We start from the raw sequence: 19,822 nt of genomic DNA, 5'->3' as shown, positions 1-19,822 counted from the left end.
CCCTTCATTTGTTTAACACACACACACACACACACACACTTGTATGGGGGAGGGGGGCTGGAGAAGAAGAGGAGACAGTCAGTGTTTCCCCTCTCCTGCCTACCACCCCCCCAACATTACCCCCCTCCCTGTCACCGTCTTCCTCATCAGCTGTGGTGGCAACCTCATTTTCTTATGCGCCCTTTGTGCTCTCTCCTCCTTCCCCCCACTCCATCCTCGTCCTTCTTCCCCTCCCCCTCTACGTACATATGTATGTATGTGTGTGTGTGCTGGGTGTTGCCTTATTGTCATTGTCCTTCTGCCGAAGTCGGCGGCGCTGCCGACGCCGCTGCCGGCAGCATTAAGTGATTTGAATTTTATTATTTACAGGTACATTTTCATATACGAAACAATGCAGTTGAAGGCGGCACAGTGGGGCAAAATCTGAATAAAAATACAAAATTGTTAAATATTTATTAATACTGGTAGTGCTTTTTAATGAATAATGACTTACGAATCGTATTTTGGAATAAACTTTAGACGAACAATAACAAAAACTCCAACCACAGGTAATACAAAAAACTAAGATATAAAATAAATTATAAAAGAAATATCTCTAGAACACCTTAGTTCACAACATTTTTGGATATGGATAATAATATGGATCTAATGATTAGATAAGTAAATTCAGCTTATACTAGATTATATAATTCCACTAACGATTAGATAAGTAAATTCAGCTTATACTAGTTTATATTATTCCACTGTTATTATTATTTCTATTTACTTTCTATAAATAATAGTACTGTGCTTATGCTTAGTATCACCATTTCGATAATACAAATTTGAAGCTTGTATTTTTAAATGTTTTTTATTTGTTTTTATTAGCTATTTTACACTTTCAGCCCACTGTGGGCAGAACAACAACGCTTATGAGGTTTTTGTGCTTGTGCCGTAATTTAACGAAGTCAAAACGAGAAGACAATAAACAACAACATCCGGGGAGAAAGGAGAGCCGCGGGAGAAAGCTTTAGCTGCAACAAATGAGAGAGCGAGATTAACAATCGGAGGCTGCGCAACGTGGCCAGTGAAAGAGGGAGATGGCAACAGCCAGAGAGAGAGGGAGAAACAACAGAGCAGGACAAAATTAAGTTTAAAAACGCAATTAAAAGCTTTAAGTAAAAACTATAAAATTAAAATACTAAAAAACAGATTTAAAAAATTACATTTAATTTTCCATAGATTATAGTTTATTTCAACACTTGCCAAGTCAACAATAAAGCTTTGAAACAATACAATTAGCTGCATTTTAACTGTGTGTGTGGGTCTCTTAATTATAAAGCGAGTCGCAGGCGCACCCTCACACACATACTACCACACAAACACGTACATACATATTAGCCCGAGTCCTTTGGCAGCTGCATAAAAGCCGCAGGATGCTGCCTGCATTTCCACAGTCGCTGGCCAAACGCTCAGCGAAAAGCAGGTCTACGCAATAAACTTGTTGTGGTATTGCACACTATTTTTTTTGAAGTGGCGCCAACTGGTGGCGATTTGAAAATCAAATTAAAAAACACAATTTTTGTTTCGTGTGCCGTGAGTGAAATGGAAAATAATTCTCAATAACTTAAAAAAAAATAAAATAAATGGCGAAGATATAAAATACAAATCTTGCAAGACAAATTTAAAAACTAAAAAAATGCCCAGTAATCCAAGCATATAACATTACAGTAGTTTTTTCGTGCACAAATCATACGAAAAACTCTAGAAAAATCACAAGACATTCAAGTCGTGGAGCTGAAATATAAAAAATAAAATAAAGAAAACATTCTCGTCATCGAAACATACCATTTGGGGAGCGCTCCTGATGGCAGGTCCTTTCATATCGCCGCTGCCCGGCGATCTGCTCACGGAGTACATGTTTGGCCGTAGGCGACAGCGCCGGAACCGGACGACCTTCACGCCACAGCAGCTGCAGGAGCTGGAGGCGCTGTTCCAGAAGACCCACTACCCCGACGTGTTCCTGCGCGAGGAGGTGGCCCTGAGGATCAGCCTCAGCGAGGCACGCGTCCAGGTGAATTCCCCCCACAGACCAGGCAAAGTATCCACCCGAACCGAACCGTGACCCTGCCAGATCCGCTTTGAAATCCTGTGAAGAATTTGGGGAATTGGGGAGCTACTACACCAAAGCTACTGGTGTTATTTATATTTAAAGTACTGTTTTATAGATTTAATGGCCTAGAAATATTGAGCTCACGTTTCAAACATTTCATTTTCCATTTTATGGTTTAATATATTAAGTTTTTATTTAAAACAGTACTGGCTGAGTTCCAGGAATGATATACCAAATTCAATCGTCTGCTTTGTTATTTTTACAACAATTATAGGAAAATGTAATTGAGTTCGATTAGCTTGGTCAAAAATATCAAAATATATAAGTGGGTTAAATTAATATTCGATTAATATCTTAAATATCCGGTGTCTAACACTTTGAAAATGTATACATATATTAAACTTTTGAAAAAGTTTATATATTATCTTATCTTTTGGATTATTATCTCAAAAATCTTTTAAAAAGGAAAATGTAACTAAGAGAACGTTTATATATCCAACAGTTTATTGAATTTTGGAGTAAAAGCACTGTAACTAAATGCAAATATTTGACATTACCTTTTGAATTGCAGGTGTGGTTCCAGAATCGGCGGGCCAAGTGGCGCAAGCAGGCACGGCTGCAGCTGCTCCAGGACGCCTGGCGGATGCGCTGCCTCAGCCTGGGCACGCCCCCCGTCATGGGCGGCGGAGCGGTGCAGGGGGGCTCCGGCAACGGGGCTCCGGCTCGACCGCCCAGCCAAACGCCGGAGAACCTCTCCTCCGCCAGCAAGGATTCCGAGCTGGCGGAGGCGAGCAATGGACCCAGTGCGGGGAGCTTCACCATGATGCACCCGGCATTCCAGCAGCAGCAACAGCATCAACAACAACAGCACCAGGGACACCAGCAGGCCACGGATCAAGATAAGCTATCGAAGACCTATACAGAACTAAAGCTCTACAAGGCGCCGACGCACGGCATGGAACTGGGCGGAATGGCTGCCCTATCCGGACACTCCGACGAGGGCTCCGATGGATCCGATTCCGAGGAGATCGATCTCACCTCCGGCGCCTGTATCGATTTTTCGCAGAGCAGCAAGCTCCTGCAGCAGCAGCAACAACAACAGGGCAATCAGGGCGCGGCGGGATCAGCGGAGGCGAATGGAGTCCTGTAGACAAGGACTAATATTAAGGTACGGACAGATACAGAGATACGGACACGGCTGCGGATGCGGACACAGATACTGAAACTCACACTTGTGCAGTGCTCACTCGCCCCATTCGATTTGATATTTCCCTAAAACTCTGATATTTCAAAACTCGAAAACCCATTTTGGGAGCATATCCTAAACGTGTGCAAGTCTAGAAGTGGTTTCCTCTGTTCCTCGATTTTCACTTGAACAAACATATTTCCTCAAATCACTTTAATGGTAAGTTTGTAAGATGAATACCAACCATTTTGAATATCCTACATTCCAATTTCGGGCGCAAACTGTACACACAAATATGGCGATGTATATAACGGACATTTAATGTGCATTTTATTTAATCAATTACATCTGTATAAGAATTTTTGTTTAGAAATAAAAAGCTATAAGAAAACCAGTATCGACTTCTTTCTCTGTTCATCATTTCCGATAATATCTACACTATATATATTTTTATTATATTTCAACGTTAGAATATCAAAAGAAGAAAGAACAAACTTTTCAAATTTTATACATAAGATCAATTTTTAGGTTTTTTATTGGATTTCTTTTTACAATCAACTGTGGAAGTATTTTGAAACTGATCCAAATCGGCAGAAAAAAGAATCTGAAATAGTATAATATAATAAGAAGCGCACACACACAATGGTTAGTTTCTGTGTACTTACAGCTTGAGCCCAACCCGCATACTTTCCATGTAGCTCTTGAAAATGATTGGAAACCTCTTCGTAAATCTTCTTGGTCACGTTCTTTTGACCGGTTAGATGAGGCAGGTAGTACTTCTGAGCAATTCTGTAGATATGAATGTCGACGGGCACGGATTCCAAGTGACCCATAGACATAAGACAGATGCAATCGGCCACTTTGTATCCGATTCCGGGTAACAGTGTCAGCTCCTCGCGAGCTTTAGCGAATGGCATGCTTTTCAGCCGTATGAACCAGTTTTGGCCCCCCTTTTTCTGGATCTCTTGCAGCGTTTGTGCTATGAACTTGGCCCGATAACCGAATTTGGCTGCCCTTAGCTGGGCATTCAGATCGTCGCATGGGATGTCGTGGAATCTATTTATCGTGGGAAATGTATACTCATCGGAACCATTGAAGTGGCCGATCTTGGTGCCAAATGTAGCGCAAAACCATTGCACCATAGATGATATGCTAACAAGAAACACATTTACTGGATTAACGGAGGGGTTCGCATTTGGTTGAACCACTTACCGCTTGATGTTATTGTTCTGACTGCAAAGGAAGCTAAAAATGTTCTCGAACGGCTCCTGAGACAGGACACGCACTGGCTTACTCAAGAACTTTACAAAGCTCTCGTCCTTGTTTAACCAATCTTTTTGGTTAAGCTTCAGGTCGAAGTCCAACCGTAGGTAATCGGATATCAAGGAAGAATAGTCCTTTGCGACCGAAGGACTGCTGGGTCCGTATGCCTCGTAAGTAATAAGGGATTCTTCTTGCTGGAGCACCCAGTAGGTGTTGAACGCCACTCCGCAATATTTCGTTCTATTTCCATCGCATATGGACCGCCATCTGAAAGGTAAAGTTGCTTTAAGTATGTGCATTATTATCATGCGTAGCGGTTACCGGAAGCTTTGTCCTCCAAGCAAAGTTCGTTCCAAATCGCATTCTTCGAGGGACAAATTTATGGATCCCCGATCTTGTAGGACAGTCTTCATGATCGAAAAGAGGCGCTTTTTATGGCAACTTAAATTATGAGCCAGCATACGAATTTATGAACAACTTAAGCCTTTTGTTGGCATAGTTAACAATAGTTTCTCAAGAATAAAAAGAGAGTTTAAATCGAAAGCACCAAACTCACAGGATAAAATCTGTTATTGCTATCAGCTGTTTTGCATTTGTTTACCATTCAGGATATTCATATATATTTTTTTCTATGTTTGCCTATACGTCAGTGTTGGAAAACGTGCTCTTTATCTTCACAGGTGCATCATAAAGTACCAAAGAGGCAACAAGCGTATGGATGAAGATTGAATTCGATGGGGGCTTCGAAAAATGTACCAACTTAAATAGTTATCGAATAGATGTCGAGTTAGTAGTTCTATTATTTCGTATTTTTTCATTTGTGCTACTCTGAGCAGTACCAAGTTTACTTCAGGTACAAATAATTCTAGACACAAACAGGTACAGTATATGGAATACCCCAATTGCTTTGCACAGCGGCTTCGACTTAGCATGTTATCGATAACTATTGAGTTGATTTATTTATTTGATTAGTAAAGATTACACTTATACCATGATTTGTTTGCTTGGTTCTAATCGTATATTATGCCTTTTATATTTGCTGTTTCTGATCCTGGCCCTTATCCTCGGATACATCTGGTGGCAGCCGACGAAAGGAGGAACCAATCCAGACGTCCTGCCGGTCGTCCTCTGGCACGGAATGGGCGACACCTGCTGCGTGCCCTTCAGCCTGGGTTCCATTATGAGCCTGATTGTGGAGCAGACAAAGGGCGGCTATGTGCGATCCCTGGAGATCGGCGGCAATGCTATAATGGACTGGGAGAGCGGCTTCTTCATACATCCCAACGAGCAGGTGGATTACGTTTGCAAACAACTGCAGCTGGATAAGCGACTGGCCAAGGGATACAACGCCATCGGATTCTCACAGGGCGGCCAGTTCCTGCGCGCGGTGGCCCAACGATGTCCGAATCCGCCGATGAGAACCCTCATCACCCTCGGCGGGCAGCACCAGGGCATCTTCGGGCTGCCCATGTGCCCCACCCTAACCATACGCTCCTGTGACTACATAACCAGGCTGCTCGACGATGCCGCCTACACACCGTGAGTCTGCTTCTGGTCCTAAAGTATGGTCATGTAAGATACAGATAAAGATTTAGTAAATTCCGGAGGTTATACATAGGATCTCGAATTCAAGGATCAATTGAGTATTTATGCTATGAACAGATGTGCATTTAAGAGTACAGCGAACCTGAATAGTTATTCTTCATAAGGTGTAAGGCTTATATGTTCATAATCTATATCTTTATAACAAGAAAGACGTAAGTTTATATAGGATAAAAACCACTGATGGCTTGATTTAGCATACGACAGCCAATTTTCGTTTTCAGAGGCTTGTACACCAAACTTCAAGAGTTGTTTATGTATGTTAGCTATAAATTCTTGGGATTCACATGCTTATTTATCCAACACCACCATATCGCCATCTCTTTCTTATCCGTGTACGTTCTCTCTTTTCTGGCATACACCCAGTGAAGTACAGAGTAACTTGGTTCAGGCCACCTACTGGCACGATCCGATCATGGAGAACAAATACCGCCAGGGCAGCACATTTCTGGCGGACATTAACAATGAGCTCATCATCAACGAGTTCTACATTGAGAACCTACGCAAGCTGAAGAAGTAAGTGTGTATGTTACTAACAAAGACAAAGATCTGGTTCTTTTTGTAATATAGTTCTATAATTCATTTTGAGATTTATCATCCATTGCATTGCAGATTTGTGATGGTGCAGTTCTTAAACGACACTATTGTGCAGCCGAAGGAGTCCCAGTGGTTTCAATACTACACCAGCGGGCAGAACAAAGTCATCCAGCCCTTTACTGAAAGCAAAGTCTATGAGGATGTACGTACACAGTCTATATATCACTTAACGTCCTAATATTATATGTACACTTTTTCTTAAAGTTGGGATTGAACAAGATGCATCGACAAGGAAAACTTGTCTTTCTCGGCGTCGAAGGTGATCACTTGGCCATATCCAAAGCCTGGTTTATCCAAAACATAGTTCCTCTCTTACTCGAAAAGTGAGATGGTACCCAACAAGAACAAATTGTGACAAAATATAGCTTTAAGCCAAGATCCAGGTTAAACACATAATATAATGACTCTTTGATACTTTTATACATGTTTAATTAGATGTTTAATAAATTCAGTTTTGACATACAAAATGTGTTGGTTTGCTGTTCTTGTTTTCCTATTTTCTCGCTTTCACTGTTTATCTAAATAACTTAAACGTTAGGATTACGTCTCTTGTAGATGTCTTAAGTAGTTGTGCCCGATATTTCTCTGAAATATTCAATGCAAGGCAACCGCGTGTTCCGACTAAAATGATTCCATACACGTAACCGTATCGTAAATACTCCGTATATATATGTATATGTATGCTTGTTAGGTATATAACGCTATGTACATGAGGCAAATAACAAAAGCAGCTTACAGACAATCATAGACAGATAAAAGTTTACATATAGCAATAGTTTAGATAGGAGACACTTTCACAGGCGATTGGGCGGAGGAAATTGCGCGGAAGGATGGGAAGGGAAAGTCAGCAGCGGGAATTGTGGATTATCGAGAGAGTACTCCCCAAGTCATATGGCAAGCACATCATAACTTGGACTTTGGATTGGTGTTGCGGGCAAAGAAGATTTCCGGATCCTTGTGCGGACGCTGGATCTCGCGATAATTGTTGACTATCTTTTTGGACTCATCTTTGGGACACGATTGCAAATTGCGAAACACCTGAACCTGCAAATCAATAAGAGTGTATTCAATTTAATGTTTCAAATGTGAGGGAGTGATCCTCCGATTTCGGGGATCATCTTGGTGAGAAACACACGCACCTGGCCGCGCGACACGTAGATGGGGGTGCGGTAAATGATCCAGGTGACACTTTCAAAGTACGGCGCCGTTGTCAGCGAGCCCTTGTACGTGTAATAATGTTTGCTCAGCTCCTGCAGTCCAATCCACGATAGGCAATCTAAAAAAGCAGAGTATGTTAATATAATAGTCATTTTGAAAGCCAAAACTTCACACGTACCGGAATCCAGCGATGCACTCGTGTGGATCTTCTGAACGATGCGGATGCCCTCGGTGATCTTCTTGAACTCGGGACAGTCCTTTTCGCCGCAGGCCTGAATAAAGAAAGCGACGACGGCCAGGCCATCGGGCTTGTTCTTGGCCTCCGCGAAATCCTTGTACTTTGAGTTGTAGTGAACGGCATGGGCCTCCATTGAGTACTTCATGCCCTCCAGCGTATGCTCGCAGCCGGATTCATCGCAGTCCGACCAGTGAAAGTGCAGCTGCTCGAACACGTACATGTCCTGTTCCAGGGCACCTCCGATTATGTATGGTTGCTGCTTTCGCTTGCTGAAAGTGACCATTGCGGAGGTGCCTGTGTTCTGTACCCGGGCCACGCCCACCGGCTCCCAGTGGCCATGGTACTCCAGTGGATCCACATCGTCGATGTGCTCGATGGCACGGTTGCTGATCTCAATTGGGGATTGTACGGGCATGGCTCTCTCCCAGATTCCTCCTCGAATTAAATTATGCTAGAAACAAAAGAAGTCTGAGATTAGAATTTATTCAAAATTTTGATAACTGAGATGATCAGAGACAGCGAATTCCAAGTTTATTCATAACTTATAAAAGGAGAGCTGAGATCAATGTATAGCAACAGGCACTTGATCTCAGATTGCCATTGCCATTGCCTCCTGTTTATGCACCTTTTTTCCAGTTTTGAACTCCTAATCCTAGCTCCTAGCACCGCTTCCTAGCACCCAATCCGCACTGGCTACTCCTCCTCCGACGACTCCCTATGTGATGTGCGCTGCGTTCAGGTATTTCTTCTTCCGGAGCTTGTACACACGCCCGCGATCGTCGGCGCTGGCGTCCAAATGCTCGGCTGGTGACAGCAGCGCGGCTCGCGGTGGCGGTGGCGATGTCGACGTCGTGGTGGCGACTGCTCCGCTGGGCGCTCGCGTCTCGGAAAAGTTCTCTATGCCGGCGCCTCCAACGACCGACGCCTGCTCCTCCTCTTCAGATCCACGGATTGGTTAAACCCACTTGGAAATGCACCTGTAAGAGGTAGAGAAATCGAGTTATTAGTCCGAGAGTCTGAGAAATGCAACTGCTTCTGCATAACGCGAATTCTTGAGCGTCTTTCGTTTTTTTTGGGAATTTTGTAAGAAAACTTCAACTACATTCCTTTTTGCCATCTATCACCAGCCAGATATATCCAGCAATGTCAAGTGTCTAAAAGCGGTAATTTCCTGTAGCCAGAGGGAAACAGGAGTCGGCCCTTCACGGCCACGGAATCAATTAAATGTTTAGCGTTTCGATTCGCGTGCTGGGGAGCCGCCCCCCTCCGCCCACCGCCTTTCCCTGGAAAATTGACACCGCCGCCAATGCACTTCCCACTTCCCACCGCCCAACCGCCTTTGATTAGCCATTTGTGTAATTAAAGTGCGTTGAAGGACAGATAAATGTCTCTATTCCATGGCGGAGCACCGCCTCTTTTGGCCACTGCTTAAATATTCAGGCAAAGTTGTCATCTTGTTTGCACAATTTCCAATTGCCTCGTTATAAAGTAATTTTCATCTATTGATTTTCACTTTATTTGCCATTTCAATAGGGCGCAATCGAAGCGGGCTCTCGACTGCGAAGCGTTGACGCAATTAAATATTGATTGGCAGGGAAATTCTTGCAATTGACGCATAAAAGAGTGTTAAAGACATCAGACGGTGAAGGATGTGCACAGAAAACGAAGGTCGATGTGGAACTGTTAATCTAATCGATAAAAGGTTTAAATACCTGCTGCGAAAAGTAAAAGTAACTATTGCAATACTGGCGTATCAAGGAAGTTAGAGAATAAATGGCTGCCTTTAATTCTTTTTGATCTATTAACTAACAATTAGCTCTCTCGTTTATAGGATGTCATATGTACAGGTAAATAAGTAAGTATTTTCGAGGCAGGTGCTGAAACGTGATTATGATAAGAGCATGGAAATAGGTGCGAAATAATATTCCACAGGTTATTTCTTGGCTTTAACCCCTCAAACACACTTTGTTTATTCGATTTTAATGTACCATCCAAGCGACTCGAGGCACAGACGAGTGTGCCATATACCAAATGAGTTTCCTATCGATTTATGGCAACAGCTTAAAGCCAGATTAACGCGACGACTAGAGTTAAATATTTGGCAATCATAAACCGAAATATGATTTTAATTGGCAGCTTTATAATCCGCCAGTCGACGCACTCAGAGATACAGCACCGAGTACACTCGCAGCCGCAGTCCCAGACATGCCACACACACGCCACACACTCCACATACGACATGTGTGACATATACGACATATATGTGCGACATACAGGTGCAAGTGTCAAGAAGTCGATCGGCAGACGTGCGAGGAGCTTATCGCCGGCCGATAGCAACACGAGCTACAGCTACGAGCTACATATTTACGACAGACATAATGGGGCGACTCAAATAAACGATCGGCGATCGCAACGAAAGCATTTCCAGATAACTCCAACTCGACTCCCAATCCGATCCAAGGCTGCTCCAAGAAGAGACGGCGGCCTCAATTCGATTCGATTCGATGGGACTCCATTCGATTCAATTGGATCCATAAGGTGGTCACCAGAGACTTCCAGAACGAATTGACTCGGCCAAATATTGAATTTGCACTGGTCATTGGCCCTTTCACCACCTGCAAGTGCTGGCATTATAAATAGATCGGATAGCTTATCTGATATCTGATTATTGAACTCTACACTTTGCTTCCGACGTCACTGATATAGCATGGTACATGGCCCAGTATATGGAACTCGATTGCTTCCCTTCGCGCGATTTTTGATTCCTTCCACCGAGATCGATTAACAGTTTCCAATTAAGAATTTCTTTTGTATCTTATCTTGCATTTGGACTTAGCTTGCAATTTTCTTAATTAACTACAAACTTACAAGCGTTTAATTGATTTTATATATACAGCTTCTATGTAAATTCTATCCATTTAGTTTTAGTTTAGTATATTTTAACTTGATTTTACATCTTATTTAGCTACGCAACTAAAAGGAGCAACTTGCTCTTTCCAGTTCCCACTGGCCTTTGCACCTGGCATATGAGAGCACCTGATGCTGTGGCCCTTATCTTATCCAAGATATATATGATGTTTTCGTATTCCACTGACATCCATTTTCCATTTATCTTGTATTTATTTGATACTCCAGACGCACAGTGCCTGCAAAAATGCTCGCGCCAAGTGCAGAATCTTCAAATTGAAGATGCTATAATACTAACTACTCTTCTATACATTTCATACAGTGCATATTTTCCGAATTGGTCGTAAGTAGGCCCTTTTTTTCTGGATTCTGATTTAAACTTTTTTACGATTGTGCTGGTTATAAATAGTTCGCAGCTCGAGATTACCGATTACCTGCCAAAATCGGTTTGCAATGCCGCGTTTCCCTGCACGTTTACATACGATATGTACATACAGGTCGGTTCGGTTATCTCGCCCAACTTTTTTACTATCTGCATAAAATTACACAACTAATGGTGGGTAAACACAGAAAGGGGAAAATAGTATTTATAGACCGGCGAGCGGTATTTGAGTTATCATTATGATAGAATTTGCATAGAGTGGAGAGTGGATTACTTTTTTTCATATTTTCGGACATTGATAAGGTGGGATTCGATGGGTGGAAAATTAACGGAGCCGAATTCAAGTGCCGGATTGATTCAAGTGCCTCCAGCGCGTCACCGGTGGCCTTGGAGGAGGGGCTGCGATCTGGGCGCGGGATTAGGGGCGTGGCCGTAGTTAGGCGGTTTCGCCCAGATAAAAAACGAAACATGACAATCAGTCATGTTGCCACTATCAAATGACTTTTGATTTCCGATTCGAATCTGAAGCACTGCAAATTAATTCCATTTCCGTGCAAAGGGCAGGTTTGAACTTGATAATGATATTGTGTCGTAAATGAACAATAAATAAAACCTTCTGTCATCGGTTTTTATCATATTCCATTAAAAATTCCATCTTTCGTCACACAATTTCAGTCATTATCCTTATATAAGATTATATGTTTTACAATGCAACCATTACTCGAATTTGAGGGTTCAAAGCTCAACGATAAGTAAAGTTACTCATATGGGTTGTGCAGGTTTTTGGCACTTCAACATTTCGAGCATAATTATTTGTTTGCTGTGTAAATTTCCGCTATCGGGATGATGTCGAACCGAAAACGTCAGCAGTTCCACCACTTAGTTGATATCGAATCGCAGCTTATCGCACCAGAGGAGCGACTTGTTCCCCGGATCGCATCGAATGGAATAGAATCGAATCGGATTGGATGGGATCGGATCGGATGGGATCCAAGTCTCTGGGGTGGGCGTGTGGAATCAGCGGAATTTGTGCGGTCACAAGTGGCCGTGAAATGGGCATGTACATACATATGTATGTATCTACATACAATATATACATGGGTATATATTGTTCATTTAGTAAGCCGGTCGGACCGAAATACTCCGCAATAAATAAGTGTGCTTAAGTAATTGCATTGACCGATGGCCCCATCGAGCAAATAAGTCAACAAAACACCAAACTACTCGACGAAATGCTGGAAATACAGTAGCACGTTTGATGAAAGATGAACCTTGAAATTATTTATATACATATGTATGTACATATGTAAGTTTCCACGTTCCCCCAGCACTGCAGGTTGTATTAATTGAGAAGAGCTTTTCATTTAAGGCGGGGCGGACATTGGTTTTGCGCCATTTGGATGCGATACACTTTAGAGTTCCATAGACCGGAACAGGAGTTCCAGTGGCAAATGGGAGCTACCTTCATTGGCGGACAGCTACTTTCGCAGCCTTACATGACCTCATCCACCCATCAAATCCAAATGCGTTATCCAACTGGCCATCCAACTGGCATTTCATATGGGCAAGTCGACGTTGACGAGGCGACAGAAGGAGCAACAGGAGAGCCAGCTATCGACCAAATAACACGTGTCCTAACGACTCAAAGCGCCTGATAGCCAGAGGTGGGGTATTACTAGGTCGGGAGGGGTAGTACCTGTACCTAAATACACATATATGCGTATCTTTTGGTTTTATTAAATGTGGAACGTTCTATTTGTACACAGCAAATATCAATTTGCAATTGGGTGACAAGCTCAGTCGAATCAAATGTAAACACAACAACATAAATAGTACAAATTCGTTTTATGTATACTCTAGTTTTCAATTAATTACTCTTATGCACATGCAATTAGATAAGAAAAGACGTATCAAGGAATCTAAAGGATACCCTTACATTTCGATAATCATTCGTTGTTTACATCTACGCATGCCCAACAGATGGCGCTATGTGGCTTTCTATTGTTTTCTATTTTCGTTCCTACTGACGCTTGTCACGCAACATTCATTCGATATACCCTGTAATTACAGGGTATTTCAAGTTTAGCCACCGCATCAGCTGTTTTTCTGATTGCTCTTTTTGCAATGGCATGGAAGCAGGAAAAGAAACCGCAAGAGAAGCGGAAAAAAGTGAAGCAAATCAATAAAATACAATATTTTTGTTTTTGCTCCAAGTGCAGGGTCACACACACACACACACACACTAATAGTTGACCTTCACATGGATGTTGAGGGGGAGGGAGAGAGAGGGAGAAGGAGTGTGAAATTCACTCGAACATTAAATAATTGCTTGTGGGAGGGAGAGGGGTTGTAAAAATATGATTAACGACGGAGCAAAGACAATATGTGTAATACAGCCGCTATCTCGCTCACTCATTCGCCGCTCTACGTGCTCTTCTAAATGCTCTCTTCTCTGCTCACTCATTTGCATTTCGCTTTTGGTTTTTTTTTTTTGTGATTTCTGGGACAAGCGGCCGGCGTTGTTGTTGTTTCCTTTTAAGTGTTTGTTTTTTTCCGTTGGCGGCGACAGACATTTTTAATAGCGAACACACACACACACGAGCACTCCTAATTTGCGCATGTGTGTGTGGAGTGTAGAAGAAGAGCGAAGTTTTGGAAGTTTTTGTGTCATCTTCCTATTTCGCTGGAAATATTTACCTGTTGATTTAGATTTCGCCTATTTGCCCGTTCTCCGCTCGTTTTCCCGATATTCGGCGATACCTAATTAGCAAACAATCGACGGCATTTATTTATGCTCTTAATTTCGCATTTGCCGCCGCGCACACAAGCACAACACACATGTACACACGCACTGCGCAAAAAACAAGAACAAAAACAGTGTACGAACGCTAAACGCGAAGTTCGAAGCGAATTATTTTCAATTTCAGAACGAAAATTCAATGCGCGCAGCGTGAATTGCGATTGGTAACTAATGAAATAAATCCGTGGTTCACTTCGCGTTAATTTCGGTTCGTTCGCTCCGATTCCGAGGTTTATGGGTGCAGAAGTCACGAACTAGTTGCAGTTCAAATTCGTGTGCGATGTATCGGGTATTTATAATTCAATTTGGCATTAAAACTGTTTGTTTGGCCTAGAGCTCTTCGAAAAGAATATGCAATTAGTTCTTGAACTTTTCCCAACTGCTATTATTTTGTTGAAGTATATTAAAGTTCGCAAATTAATGACGTGTACCCGTCTGAAACCAAAAAGCGCTAACGCGTTTGGTAAAATACCGAAGAACTGGTTCTTTGCGGAACGGAACCACGTTTTCAACGGTTTTTACGAGTTTAAATTATCAACTTTTTGATTTAACAAAAGTTTTAAATAATTTATAAAGTCTTACGGCTTTATAAAAATGTCAATATTTTAAATATTTTGTACATTATGTATAGTTTGAAAGAAAACCCTATTTTCCCTTATTAATCTTCCACAACCTCACACTAAAATAAATTTCAACAATTAACATAAAAGTAGTAGGTGGTTCCCGACCCACTATGACTCACATTACTTGTAATAAAAATATAGTATGCACAAAACATTCGTATCATATTTGTTATTTATGTAAAAAATCAACATGGGTTCACATCTTTCGCTTGAGGTAAACGATTCTCATAACAGTTTTGGTAATTTAAATGGTTATTTACAGTAGTTGTATAAACAATCGTAGTTGTTATGTAAATATATAAAATCACTAGGGAGAAACGCATTATTCGACCTCGGAAACTATAAAAAGATATTTTTGTTCCTTTCTTATAACACATTTTTGATAATTTTGCTGACAACATAGATATGTTATCCAAAAGTGATTTTGTTATTTGATTATGAGCAAGCATTTTAATAAATAATACTTTTTAAATAAACATTGTTCTTTTACCAGGCAAATAAGTGATGTTCTAATTTAGGTTTAGTCTTGTTTAGAAGTAAATTCCTAAAGGAAAGCAACATGTTATGTGTTCAGCGAAAACTCCACGAATAAGCAACTTTGTGTTTCAATCAGGGGCTTATATGCTAAGCAAATGGATTTATAAAAAAAAAAGAGAGTCTAAGATACTAACTCTGAATAAATAAGCAAATCTAAAAAAAATAACAGTTGTGATCGCTGTCACTTTAACAAATTCTTATCGATTTAACGCAAAAACAAAAATATGAATATTGTAAACATAGTTTCCAAGGCGAACGTGGTTTTCACATTTCGTCGCCAATTCCTGTTCTGTCCTTTGATTTTCGAGTTGCTTATTTACTTTGATTGGATGTTAGCTGGCACGACTTTGAAGACGGGAGCACCTGGGACACGGGACATCTTGGCTGCGACACCGACTCCTGACCTTCGAGCAGCCGTTGTGGAAACAGGCGCCGCACCGATCGCAGCGCTGGACTTTTCGCTGCCACGGATAGATGAGCTCACCGCCCTTGCAGTGCTCACAGACGAAGGCACGACCAGTACATAGCTGAAAAATATGAGATCAAATAACGATGAATCGTGCTCTCAGCCATCCCATTTCTGACCACTAACCACGCAGTTTTGGACATGCTGTTCGCTCAGAGCGATCACCTCCTTGATGGAGCGATTCATGCTGGTGTTTTGCACGTCCACGAAGTCGCACATGGACCACATATCCGGATCCTGGGTGATGTGCGCCGGAATGGCATTGAAGAACGACTGTTCTCTGCAAAAAGAGAAGAGAAAAGGAGTAATTGAATTAAACGCATTGATTATTTATGGTGCCACTCACCTCGTTGCAAATCGACAGTTCGCTATGAATCCCTTGACCGCCTGGAGTTGCAGCCTCCTCTTTCTCGCCTTGGCCAGTTCCTTGTGCTTGTACAGTTGGCTATTCAGATCCGGAACATGGAACAGCGGAAAGGCGTACATCTGCTCGATTAGACGGTATGCAAAGGAGCAGACCGGATAGCAGCGAAAGTCCCAGGAGCGGAGGATCCTGGCGGGAATCGCAGAAATCTGGTTGCGATGACAGCCGGTGCACAGGTATTTGCCCAGGTAGGTGCAGTAGCGAAAGTGCTGCTGCAGGTGCTTGGCCACCCGCATTCCACAGCCGGCACAGCGATTGTTCTGCTTTTGCAGCACCTTGGAACGGTTCTCCGAGGGATGTTCGGTGAATATGATCTGCTGACGGGGCGGCGCCCAACTGGAGGTGCCCCTGGTCAGACTGGCCTGCTCATGATCCTGCTTCGGCATGGGCAGCGGCAGCAGTTGCTGCGGGGCCTCCTGCTCGGAGACCAGCCACTTGAGGTGGCCCAAACGGGGCAGCTGCTGCTCACTGAAGCGAGATATTAGCTGGAGGCCCACAGCCTCAGCGCTGTGATTTTGCATGCCGCCGGGAATCTGCTCCGCATAGGGCATGAGATTCGGCTCCGACAGATTATGGCTCGTCGGACCCGCTGGTCTGGCCAGTCTCCTGCTCCACTTGACGTGTTCTATGGCCGTGATGCAGGCCTCCGAAATTCTGAAATGGGCGTTCTCCTTCTCCAGTTGCGTATTGTTGTGCGTTTGCCGGGACATTTGCAGGAAGGAGGCCAGCGATTGCTGGTCCATCTTATCGCTGCCTGGCGTAATGCTCACTGAACTGGATGCTGTGGTGGAAGTGGTACTGCCGCCGGCTGATCCTTGAATATCCCAGGGAGCCGACGAGATGCAGGCTGTGCTGGGTGCAGCCTCATCCAGCATGCTGACGCCCTCGAAAAGGGTGTGCTGCTTCTTTAGCTTTCGACCGTTCACTGGCAGGAAGGTGTCCAACATGCCCCCATCTCCGGAGGCATTCAGGTCCTCGCCCACGCCGCGCTGAAACCAACTGGTATAGATAGGCGACGAGCCAAAGAAGCTGCCCAGATAACTGCCCACTGACGTGGACGCTTTGGGTGCCTGCTGCATCTTCTCGTGCACCTCCTGTGGCACTTCTTGGGGCGTTTGGTCGGTCCAGATCTTAATGTCATCACAGTTGATCATCTGGATGCGTCTGGGACTGTCGTGGGACGAACAGGAACTGGTAGATGGGGCATCCAAGAGGTCCTCCCTCAGCTTGTGGCTTCTGGAGCTGCTGAACGTTTGACAGCGCCTTCTGAAGGCTGCCCTATCGTCCAGCTCCTCGTGCTCCTGGCTGAGATTTGGTAGGCTCTTCAATCGCCTCAGGAAGCTGCGTTTCTGCAGTCTCTCCTCTGGCACCGCTTGCAGTTTGGGCGATATGCTGAAGTTCGGCTGTGAGCAAGTGCGTCGGTGGCGCAGCTGATGCCTAACCTCCAGCTGGCTCAGCAGTCCGCTCTGGTTCAACTGGACGGCCGTAAGGCAAACAAACAAGGCGGTGGCATCACCGGATCGTCGCAGAAAGGCCTCCTCACTGGGATAGTAGAGCTCCATCAGCTCCGGATCGGAGACCAACGTTTGCAGGCACTGCGAAAGGCAACGGGCATGCAGGCAGCGGGTCGTCCACTCCCCGAGGAACTCCTCCACTCCGGCGGCCACTGACGCACTGTCTCTGGCAGCGTAATCCGGTCGATAAGGCGGCGGTTTGGTCTGCTGTTGCTGTTTTCCCGCACTGGCCAGCAGAAACTCAAAGTCGTCCGCCAGTCGGCGAAGTTCCACGGGCTGCAACTGATAAGAATGGAGCGTGAGGCGTTGCATAAATACAATTCGATTGCAAAACAATGGGGAAAGTCTACGACATGCGCGCCACGAGTAGCTGATACCCTCTCCATGTGGAACGGATTTACAGGGAAATTTACTTGAATGCATATGTACATGTGTAGATGTTTACATCATACTTGATTGCTCATGGTATTGTGCTGCACAGTACTGGCTACATGAACTTGAGAATCCCACTACATTATATTTATATTTTAACATAAGGTTTATTTTATTCCTTAGAAATCATCACTGAGTGTGATCAGCTTTACGATCCCACTTGCTAATATATGTACATATGCGTATATCCAATCAAACTCAACACAGCACAAGATGAATCATGAGATCAACATGCCCCGCTCTAAGTGTAGGGTATCGTTCTGGGGACTTCCACGGGAAGCGCGACTCACCAGTCCATGCTGCAAAATTCTGGTGCAGCTTTGGGCCAGCAACTGCAGTCCGTCCGTGGATTTGGCCGCACGGAACCAGAAATTCGTAGATCTTCGCAAGTCCGCGAGCAGGGAACTCCTCGCCAGCTGCTGTTGTTGTTGCTGCTGTTTCTGCTGCTGCTGCGGATGGTCATGGTGATGATGCAGTGCCTCGCCTGCTGCGTCCACCGCGCCTTCAGTTGCGTCTGCAGCGAACGTGGGCGGTGGCGGGGGCGTGGCCATGGCTGTGCACACTGTCAGAGGGGCGCGGGGGGGCGGAGCGGTTGCATATTCGCGGTGCGCGATTCAATTGATTCAAGTCTCTTCAGCTTGTTTTGATTGTTTTTTATTGCGATTTTTATTGTTATTGTTTGACTCGATACTAATCGATAAGGCCGAGTTACATTGCCAATCGATATCTGGTGGTCGCCGTTTTTCGATTGCACAGATTGAAGTGCTGTTATCGTTTGTGAGGCTTGAGGTTTGTGTCATGACTGCGGTGGATGTTGTACCGGCTAATAGCCCCTGGCAGTGCTGCTGGGCAGCCGCCAGATGGCGCTCTGTGAACAACACCTGCTGTTCCCACTATTACCGTTAAGTGTGTGGGCGTTGTCTTCCCTTTACGATCCACACGTCTGATTGGTGCAAATCGCCATGGAGCTGCGCAGTGTGGAAATTTCCAAAATGTCAAAATGCTGGCCACGCCCATTAAATGTTTTTGAACTGTTTCATCTTCTTTCTTTTTCGTCGACTGCGCTGCTTTGTGAAACGTTCCTCTTCTTCTGCTTCTTCTTCTTCTTACTGCTGCTTTATGTGTGTGTTCGTTGGCTTGTTTGTTTGTTTGTTTGTTTGTGCTTCGTTTGTCGTATAAGTGATGAGTCAATTAACCCAACATTCCTTTCCTGGAGGCCACATATTGCTTTAATTAAACAGACAAACAAAATTGCAGCAGCAGCAGCAATAACAGCAACAATATCGCACTACTTTTGCCACCATTTTGTTTCCAGCTCCGCCCACCGCATCCGTTCCACACATTGTGACTTTTGCCAAATAAATATTTGCATTTATTTTTCACACAGAAGCACACTCGTACACACATACATATGTACATACACGCGCACATCAGCACATCAGCGTATATGCACACGCACACACATGCAACCTTGAAACAAAAGCAAGAAGAAGCATTGTGCTGGGCTCTTAATTAAACTTTAATTACTTGTAATTAATAAAGTTGATTGATTTGCTGGCCATAAAATAAACGCACTTCATTTGCCTTTTTTTCCCTCTCGT

The 19,822-nt window shown here is 43.7% G+C and overlaps 5 protein-coding genes across 6 annotated transcripts; 2 read left to right on the top strand and 3 right to left on the bottom strand.

Moving 5' to 3' along the window:
- Positions 1-1,762: 1,762 nt before the first annotated feature.
- Positions 1,763-3,586, top strand: LOC122624541 (retina and anterior neural fold homeobox protein 2). Its single transcript, XM_043804171.1, has 2 exons — positions 1,763-2,053; positions 2,664-3,586. Exons 1-2 carry the CDS (start codon positions 1,847-1,849, stop codon positions 3,240-3,242), a joined length of 786 nt encoding a protein of 261 aa, XP_043660106.1. The 5' UTR covers positions 1,763-1,846; the 3' UTR covers positions 3,243-3,586.
- A 164-nt stretch (positions 3,587-3,750) lies between these two features.
- Positions 3,751-5,124, bottom strand: LOC122624445 (N-glycosylase/DNA lyase). The gene is made up of 4 exons (XM_043803982.1): positions 4,863-5,124; positions 4,491-4,808; positions 3,944-4,430; positions 3,751-3,882 (listed from the first exon to the last, which is right to left on the bottom strand). Exons 1-4 carry the CDS (start codon positions 5,000-5,002, stop codon positions 3,796-3,798), a joined length of 1,032 nt encoding a protein of 343 aa, XP_043659917.1. The 5' UTR covers positions 5,003-5,124; the 3' UTR covers positions 3,751-3,795.
- Positions 5,125-5,490: 366 nt separating this feature from the next.
- Positions 5,491-7,207, top strand: LOC122623018 (palmitoyl-protein thioesterase 1). Its single transcript, XM_043801902.1, has 4 exons — positions 5,491-6,080; positions 6,510-6,659; positions 6,756-6,882; positions 6,945-7,207. The coding sequence occupies exons 1-4, from the start codon at positions 5,533-5,535 to the stop codon at positions 7,065-7,067; spliced, it is 948 nt and encodes a 315-aa protein (XP_043657837.1). The 5' UTR covers positions 5,491-5,532; the 3' UTR covers positions 7,068-7,207.
- On the bottom strand, positions 7,142-14,407 carry LOC122623020 (carbonic anhydrase 2). Of its 2 annotated transcripts, none has more exons than XM_043801903.1 (5): positions 14,123-14,407; positions 8,762-9,113; positions 8,077-8,587; positions 7,880-8,016; positions 7,142-7,784 (listed from the first exon to the last, which is right to left on the bottom strand). In XM_043801903.1, exons 3-5 carry the CDS (start codon positions 8,549-8,551, stop codon positions 7,644-7,646), a joined length of 753 nt encoding a protein of 250 aa, XP_043657838.1. In that variant the 5' UTR covers positions 8,552-8,587; positions 8,762-9,113; positions 14,123-14,407; the 3' UTR covers positions 7,142-7,643. The 2 variants fall into 2 exon arrangements, with proteins under 2 accessions (XP_043657838.1, XP_043657839.1); XM_043801904.1 differs by lacking the exon at positions 14,123-14,407 and adding an exon at positions 11,005-11,112.
- A 637-nt stretch (positions 14,408-15,044) lies between these two features.
- Positions 15,045-18,897, bottom strand: LOC122623433 (run domain Beclin-1-interacting and cysteine-rich domain-containing protein). The gene is made up of 4 exons (XM_043802591.1): positions 18,512-18,897; positions 16,198-18,071; positions 15,978-16,131; positions 15,045-15,912 (listed from the first exon to the last, which is right to left on the bottom strand). Exons 1-4 carry the CDS (start codon positions 18,770-18,772, stop codon positions 15,718-15,720), a joined length of 2,484 nt encoding a protein of 827 aa, XP_043658526.1. The 5' UTR covers positions 18,773-18,897; the 3' UTR covers positions 15,045-15,717.
- Between the last annotated feature and the right edge of the window lie 925 nt (positions 18,898-19,822).

The sequence above is a fragment of the Drosophila teissieri genome, chromosome X (assembly GCF_016746235.2).
Source record: "Drosophila teissieri strain GT53w chromosome X, Prin_Dtei_1.1, whole genome shotgun sequence".
Taxonomy (NCBI): Eukaryota; Metazoa; Arthropoda; class Insecta; order Diptera; family Drosophilidae; genus Drosophila; species Drosophila teissieri.
Note: the sequence above shows the minus strand (reverse complement) of the source record. Positions and strands in the feature narration are given on the sequence as shown.

Excerpts from the sequence above, each read along its gene's own strand:
- LOC122623018 (XM_043801902.1), top strand. The coding sequence starts at position 5,533 with ATGATTTGTTTGCTTGGTTCTAATCGTATATTATGCCTTTTATATTTG. Across the intron at positions 6,660-6,755 it reads AACCTACGCAAGCTGAAGAA|ATTTGTGATGGTGCAGTTCT; the intron begins GTAAGTGTGTAT and ends ATTGCATTGCAG. Across the intron at positions 6,883-6,944 it reads AAAGCAAAGTCTATGAGGAT|TTGGGATTGAACAAGATGCA; the intron begins GTACGTACACAG and ends TTTTTCTTAAAG.
- LOC122623433 (XM_043802591.1), bottom strand. The coding sequence starts at position 18,772 with ATGGCCACGCCCCCGCCACCGCCCACGTTCGCTGCAGACGCAACTGAA. Across the intron at positions 16,132-16,197 it reads AACTGTCGATTTGCAACGAG|AGAACAGTCGTTCTTCAATG; the intron begins GTGAGTGGCACC and ends CTCTTTTTGCAG. Across the intron at positions 15,913-15,977 it reads AGCATGTCCAAAACTGCGTG|CTATGTACTGGTCGTGCCTT; the intron begins GTTAGTGGTCAG and ends CATATTTTTCAG.
- LOC122624445 (XM_043803982.1), bottom strand. The coding sequence starts at position 5,002 with ATGCTGGCTCATAATTTAAGTTGCCATAAAAAGCGCCTCTTTTCGATC. Across the intron at positions 4,431-4,490 it reads CAGAACAATAACATCAAGCG|CATATCATCTATGGTGCAAT; the intron begins GTAAGTGGTTCA and ends GTTTCTTGTTAG. Across the intron at positions 3,883-3,943 it reads ATGCGGGTTGGGCTCAAGCT|ATTCTTTTTTCTGCCGATTT; the intron begins GTAAGTACACAG and ends ATACTATTTCAG.
- LOC122623020 (XM_043801903.1), bottom strand. The coding sequence starts at position 8,551 with ATGCCCGTACAATCCCCAATTGAGATCAGCAACCGTGCCATCGAGCAC. Across the intron at positions 8,017-8,076 it reads GAGTGCATCGCTGGATTCCG|ATTGCCTATCGTGGATTGGA; the intron begins GTACGTGTGAAG and ends CTGCTTTTTTAG. Across the intron at positions 7,785-7,879 it reads TCTACGTGTCGCGCGGCCAG|GTTCAGGTGTTTCGCAATTT; the intron begins GTGCGTGTGTTT and ends ATTGATTTGCAG.
- LOC122624541 (XM_043804171.1), top strand. The coding sequence starts at position 1,847 with ATGGCAGGTCCTTTCATATCGCCGCTGCCCGGCGATCTGCTCACGGAG. Across the intron at positions 2,054-2,663 it reads TCAGCGAGGCACGCGTCCAG|GTGTGGTTCCAGAATCGGCG; the intron begins GTGAATTCCCCC and ends TTTGAATTGCAG.